General features: G+C 49.1%; 1 protein-coding gene across 9 annotated transcripts in view; it reads left to right on the top strand.

Annotated features, from left to right (window-relative positions):
• The window catches only part of IFT172 (intraflagellar transport 172), a 33,938-nt gene that overhangs the window by 504 nt on the left and 26,234 nt on the right, over positions 1-7,200 (top strand). For 8 of the 9 annotated variants that reach the window (XR_014787029.1, XM_084829583.1, XM_084829585.1 and 5 more), the window contains exons 2-3: positions 131-274; positions 5,869-5,981. Coding sequence is in view for 8 of the 9 variants with exons in the window: in XM_084829583.1 (XP_084685709.1) it covers positions 131-274; positions 5,869-5,981 (257 nt within the window). In the remaining variant the exon portion in view is untranslated. The remainder of the gene's footprint in view (positions 1-130; positions 275-5,868; positions 5,982-7,200) is intronic. The other variant, XM_084829588.1, reaches the window with a different exon arrangement.

Raw genomic sequence — 7,200 nt, 5'->3', positions numbered from 1 at the left:
GAGCCGCCGTCGGGGCGGGGGCGGGGGCGCTGAGCGCACGGGCCCCGGGGGGGAGTCGGCCGGCCCCTCGCCGGCCGGCCCGGGTGTCCCGACACGCGCGCCCGACGCTTTCCCCGCGTCTTCCGCGCAGGATGGAGCGGCCAAGGTCACGTGCATGGCCTGGGCCCCCAGCAACGCCAGGTTCGCGGTCTGCACCGTGGACCGGGTGGTCCTCCTGTACGACGAGCACGGCGAGCGCCGGGACAAGTTCTCCACCAAGCCTGCGGATGCCAAGGTAGCGGCTGGCTGGGAAGGAGGGGGCCGGGGCGGGCCGGGCCGGGCCGGGCCTGCGACGTCGGGCGTGCTGCCGGAGCCCCGTGCCGCTCCCTGCGGGACACCCTGCGGCTCAAGAGGGGCTCTAACCGAGCGGGAGAGCTGTCCAGGCGTGGCCTTGGTTCTCAGCCCAGCCGCCCCTAGAGGCCCTACAGGCAGAGCCCCGCAGAGCATGCCTTTCCCCAAACTGCCAACCCGACCCTTTTGGGAGAGGCAGCCTCCTCCCAAACAGGTTGACTACCGCTCAGTTCAGATGACCACCACTCAGTTGCACCCTCAGTTGCAGGGCCCAGTCCTGGGCCCAGTGCTCTTCAACATTTTATGAATGACTTGGAGGAGGAGGTGCAGGGAATGCTGAGCAAATTTGCAGATGGCACAAAATTGGGCGGCATAGCTAATACCCTGGAAGACAGAAACAAAATTCAAAGTGATCTGGATAGACAGGAGCGCTGGGCAGAAAACAACAGAATGACATTTAATAGGGACAAATGCCAAGTTCTGCACCTAGGAAAAAGAAACCAAATGCACAGTTACAAGATGGGGGATACGTGGCTCAACCACACTACGAGCGAGAAAGATCTTGGAATTGTCGTCGATCACAAGCTGAATATGAGCCAACAATGTGATGTGGCTGCAAAAAAGGCAAATGCTATTTTGGGCTGCATTCATAGAAGCATCGCTTCCAAATCCCGGGAAGTACTAGTTCCCCTCTACTCAGCACTGGTTAGGCCTCATCTGGAGTACTGTGTCCAGTTCTGGGCACCACACTTTAAGAAGGATGCAGACAAGCTGGAGAGGGTTCAAAGGAGGGCAACAAAGATGATCAGGGGACTGGAAACAAAGCCCTATGAAGAGAGACTGAAAGAACTGGGCATGTTTAGCCTTGAGAAGAGAAGACTGAGGGGAGATATGATAGCGCTCTTCAAGTACTTGAAGGGTTGTCACAGAGAAGAAGGCCAGGATCTCTTCTTGATCATCCCAGAGTGCAGGACACGGAATAATGGGCTCAAGTTACAGGAAGCCAGATTCCGACTGAACATCAGGAAAAACTTCCTGAGTGTCAGAGCAATACGGCAATGGAACCAATTACCTGGGGAGGAGGTGGGCTCTCCCACACTGGAGGCCTTCAAGACGAGGCTGGACAGCCATTTGTCAGGGATGCTCTGACTTGGATTCCTGCATTGAGCAGGGGGTTGGACTCGATGGCCTTGTAGGCCCCTTCCAACCCTACTACTATTCTATGATTCTATAAGTACTTGAAAGGTTGTCACAGAGAGGAAGGCCAGGATCTCTTCTCGATCGTCCCAGAGTGCAGGACATGGAAGAAGGCTCTTTCCTTGCCTCTGTAGGCTTCAAACCTTCACACCTCTACACTTAAAATCCATGCAGGGGAAGAGTTGGAGGGGAGGGGTTTGCAGCATGTGGGGAGGGGAGTGTTCACTCTTCCCTCCCCAGCTGCAATTCACCTTAAAAATCTCCTCCTGCACTGCAATTGAGCCAAGAAAAAGAAAACATTCCATTGGTACCAACAGACACTTGGCTTCTGGGGGAGTAGATCTGGGGTCCTAAGAAATAGATGTGCCCAGGCTTAGCAATGACTCTGGCCATGATCCAGTCCCACCCACCCCCAAGCTGTTATTAACCATGGAGATGAAACATATGGGCATCTTTCAGGGACCATTTAAGTCAGGGAATTAGGGCAGGGGCAAATAACTACACCCTCTCCCCCCATGCTGCAGCCCTGATATACATCTCTGCCACGAGTTGGTTGGTTCTATGTAACGACTGGCCCAGCGCTCATGTATGCATGCTCACTTAGAGAATTTAAATCCCACCTTTATGTTATTTTTGACATGAAGCTTTGTCGCGGCACATTTAGGGGACACAGTCTGTTCAACCCCTGTACTTCACCCACTGATCTCCCACAATGGTTCCTCAGCGGCAGTCACCAGAGTCAAGTGACTTTTGCCCCATTTTGATTGGTGGGCTTAAAAAAAAAAAAAAGAAAATCCATGGGCAACAACAAGCAGAATCAATAGCCACTGAGGAATGTATGACAACTAGGGATGTACGAATTGTGTAAAATCCGTTCCGTCTGTGTTTTGCAGATTGTCTGGTGCTGCCCTTCGTTCCATTGTCCACCCATCGGCAGAATCAAACATTTTGTTTCCAAATTTGCACAAATGCACATTTGTGCAAATTTGCATGTGCGAAAATGTGCAAGTCCCCCCCCCCCCCCCAGTGTGCACTGGCATGCTTTAGCCTATGGGGAAATATGCATTTTTGGCTGGTTTTTAAAAACATTTTGCATATTTTTCTACAATGAAATTTGCACAAAATTGGGAAAGTCAGAAAAACATCTGCAAGTCCACAGAATCCATCCAACGGGGAAAGCCGGTCTGCTCCAGAATCTACTGGTTGGATTTATCAAAATTTGAACTCGTTGTTGCGGATTTCTCTGACATCCCCAGTGATGACTGTTTTTTCCACGTCTCCCTTCCCCAGTTCTGTGGGAATCCACATCTCCCGTCCCATAGGAGCATGCAAGCATTGTACAAGCTGGATTCAGTGTGTCAAAAGCATCTAATTATAGCAAGGAAGAACACCCATTTGGAAGCAGGGAACAAAGGGGAAATTGAATCCGAGGACTGAAGGGCAAATATTATCAAGTGAAAACCTTGATACTAGCTTGCTAACCAAATTAGATCATCCTGCAATACAGAGAATGGTAGGGATTCCATTCTTTGGGATCACTCTGCTTTCCTATTACTTTTCCTGAAATCTACTTCAACGTGGAGCACTTTAAATATGAGCTCCAGAATTAGAGCATAAGTAGCTTGCCACAGCAATAGCAGTTCAATTCATGTGCATCTTCCCTCACCCCCTCTATGTTACTGGCGCACATGGATAAAACACTGCAAAAAAGCATGAGAATAAAACACTATAAAAAAAGCACAGGGATAAAACGCCTCAAAAAATTAACCTTCTTGATATGTTTATATGCATAATGGCATCATGGTTTGTTTGTTTGTTTTTGCTGTTTTTGTTTTACAGAAACATGCATGTGCTCCTGTGTGTTGGAAAAACACCACACATGTTGAATCTTGACCTGCTTGTATAGTCACATGAAATATTGCTTTTTTAGGCAGCATTTTATGCATGTAAAAGAGGTGGGATGGGGAGAGACAAAATTGTGGAAGCATCCCTAGAAATCGGCAACTCTTTTTATTCTTGGAGGTTGCAGTTCCATTATATATATTTAATATCACAGCTACTAGTGAGGGCAGAAGCCGAAATGTTTAGCTTTAAATATATTTCAAAATTACTCTGTTGTTAGTCTATCTTTCATTTGTATATATAATTCTGCACCCAAGGGAATATCTTCACCCTAAAAAAGCTGAATTGTGCAACCTGAGCACATCATGCTGTTTGAGCCATAGCTCAAATTTCTAGTGTTTTGGTGATACATTTTTGGGAACTGACCGAGCAAACCTAACCACCAGATTCACTGGCTGGGAGGGAGTTTGGATGGTGCAAAAGTACCCTTCCACTGGTGTGTGTGGGGGGGATGTCCGCCCCCACCCCAAAATAGTTCTGCACCCGGCTTTACATCTACTTTCAAGCTGATCTTTGCAGTCATGAGGGCTAGATACTTAAAAAAAAGAAACGAGAGGAAACACTGACACTGTCCGTCCCCGTCCCCGTCCCCCCGATTCCTATGGAATTTCAGTATAAACACAGCCCTGGTAACGCATGTAGGATTGCTTTAGGAGAGAAGTGGGTTAAGTCACCTCTCCTTTAGGATATATAAACTTTTCTTCCCCGTCGACTCTACACCACAGAGGCTCTGTTGAGCCTTTAATTAGCAAGGAGCCTTTCCGTCACAGCTGCGCTTAGTCCGAGACATGTGTTAATGTCTCGTGGAAAGGGTACAATTTGTCACTCACTTCGAAATAGCTCTTTGACAGAAGGCCGTCTTCTGACCTTCCAGAAACGTCTCTCCTGCAAGGGTTGATTAGGGCAAACTCGGGACAAAGCTTCCCACCGCGTGGTCCTGGCACCACTTGCCAGTCGCAGAGCCTTAGCCTGGGATGCGGGAAGGGCTCTCGGAGGTCAAGGGCCCCTGCTTTGCATGCAGAAAGTAACATTCAAACCCAGCGCCTCCAAGTAAAAAAAGGATAAGTCAGGAAGTAACGGAAATTACTCTTTCCTCGGACCCCAGGGAGATTCTTCCAGTCAAAATAGATGGCTGGACAGCCACCTGCCAGGGATGCTCTGACTTGGATTCGTGCATTGAGCAGGGAGTTGGACTCGATGGCTTTGTAGGCCCCTTCCAACCTGACTATTCTATGATTCTATGACATTTAATGGGGATAAATGCCAAGTTCTGCACCTAGGAAAAAGAAACGAAATGCACAGTTACAAGATGGGCGATACGTGGCTCAACAACACTACAAGCAAGAAGGATCTTGGCATTGTTGTCGATCACAAGCTGAATATGAGCCAACAATGGGATGTGGCTGCAAAAAAGGCCAATGCTCTTTTGGGCTGCATTAATAGAAGAATAGCTTCCAAATCCCGGGAAGTACTAGTTCCCCTCTACTCAGCACTGGTTAGGCCTCATCTGGAGTAGTGTGTCCAGTTCTGGGCACCACACTTTAAGAAGGATGCAGACAAACTGGAGAGGGTTCAGAGGAGGGCAACAAAGATGATCAGGGGACTGGAAACAAAGCCCTATGAAGAGAGACTGAAAGAACTGGGCCTGGTTAGCCTTGAGGAGAGAAGACTGAGGGGAGATATGATAGCGCTCTTCAAGTACTTCAAAGGTTGTCACGGAGAGGAAGGCCAGGATCTCTTCTCGATCATCCCAGAGTGCAGGACACGGAATCATGGGCTCAAGTGACAGGAAGCCAGATTCCAGCTGAACATCAGGAAAAACTTCCTGACTGTTAGAGCAATACGATAATGGGACCCATTCCCTAGGGAGGTGGTGGGCTCTCCGACACTGGAGGCCTTCAAGACGAGGCTGGACAGCCATCTGTCAGGGATGTTCTGACCTGGATTCCTGCATTGAGCAGGGGGTTGGACTCAATGGCCTTGTAGGCCCCTTCCAACCCTACTATTCTATGATTCTATGTTATTATCACGGTGACCATTTCTTCTTGGTAATGGTCACTGTTGGAGGGAGACATGCAGAATGAGCAGAAAACACCAGATTTTCAGGCCAGGTTGCGTGCCTGTATGAAGCAGGCTCTGCCCTAATCCTAGAAGCTGACTAGGTTTTGCTCCACTGTGTGTGTGAGTGTGTGTGTGTGTGTGTGGACATCGCCAATATTCACACTCAGCTTTGTAGGTGCTCCAAGGGCCTGCAAAGCACAGTGCAACTGCTGGGGCAAGCAGGGCAGGGGGCCCAACCCGCCACAGTCAGCTTCGTGCTGGCTAGTGGGGAGAGGAGCCCTTGCCATGGCAAGTAACTTTATGGGTCCCTGCCTTGGCCCTGAGTCTGCTCTTGGCCCCGAGTCCATGCTGCCTCTCTCGTTTCTCTTCTCTCTCCAGTATGGCAGGAAGAGCTATGTGGTGAAAGGCATGGCATTCTCCCCAGATTCCACGAAGATTGCAGTTGGGCAAACGGACAACATCATTTTTGTCTACAAGATTGGAGAGGAATGGTAAGGGCCTCTGCATGGGCAAGAGCCACCCCAGGAGCAGGCGCCTGGCTGCCTCCCAGAGGCCGTCCCCCCACATCCCCATCCCGAGATGCCCAAGGTTCCTCCCTCTTCCCAATACAGCTTCCTGCTCTTGGCAAGGAAGGTGGCCTTCCAGATCATAAATGACCTGGAATTAGGAGTGAGCAGTGAAGGGGCTGAGTTTGCCAATGACACCAAATTATTTAGGGTGGTTAAAACAAAAAGGGATTGTGAGGAGCTCCACAAGGATCTCTCCAAACTGGCAGAATGGGCATCAAAATGGCAAATGCGGTTCAGTGTAAGCAAGTGTAAAGCGATGCACATCAGGGCAAAAAATCCCAACTTCAAATATAACCTGATGGGATCTGAGCTAGCAGTGACTGACCAGGAAAGAGATCTTGAGGTTGTGGTGGGCAGCTCAATGAAGATGTCAACCCGGTGTACGGCTGCTGTAAAAAAAGCAAATTCCATGTTAGGCGTAATTGGAAAAGGAATTGGGAATAAAACTGCTAATATCATACTGCCTTTATACAAATCTATGGTGCTACCACATTTGGAATATTGTGTCCAGTTCCGGTCATCATACCTAAAAGAAGACATTGTAGAACTGGAAAAAGTGCAGAAAAGGGCAACTAAAATGATCGAGGGGCTGGAGCATCTCCCCTATGGGCGAAGGTGACAACAGCTGAGATTGTTTAGCTTGGAAAAAAGGAGGGGAAGGGGAGACATGCTAGAGCTGTACAAAAGTATGTATAGTGTGGAGAATGTGGATAGGGAGACATTTTTCTCCCTCTCTCAAAATACTAAAACCCGGGGTCATCCCATGAAGCTGATTGGTGGGAGATTCAGGACAGATCAAAGGAAGTTCTTCACACAACGCATAGTTAAACTATGGAGTTTGCTACTACAGGTTGTAGCGATGGCCACCAATTTGGATGGCTTTAAAAGGGGGTTAGACAAATTCCTGGAGGAAAAGGTTATCAGTGGCTACTAGTCTTGATGGGTATGTGCTATCTCCAGTAGCAGAAGCAGTGAGTCTGTGCACACCAGTTGCTAGGGAACATGAGTGGGAGGGTGCTGTTGCGTTCGTGCCCTGCTTGCGGGTTCCTGGTCAACAGCTGGTTGCTCACTGTGTGAACAAAATGCTGGACTAGATGGACCCTTGGTCTGGTTCGGCAGGGCTCTTCTTATGTTCTTCCTT

This window comes from Heloderma suspectum, chromosome 1 (assembly GCF_057233095.1).
Source record: "Heloderma suspectum isolate Gila_16-S chromosome 1, 16-S_ref, whole genome shotgun sequence".
Lineage (NCBI taxonomy): Eukaryota > Metazoa > Chordata > Lepidosauria > Squamata > Helodermatidae > Heloderma > Heloderma suspectum.
The sequence above is the reverse complement of the archived record's forward strand: the minus strand, read 5'-3'. Positions and strand labels throughout refer to the sequence as shown.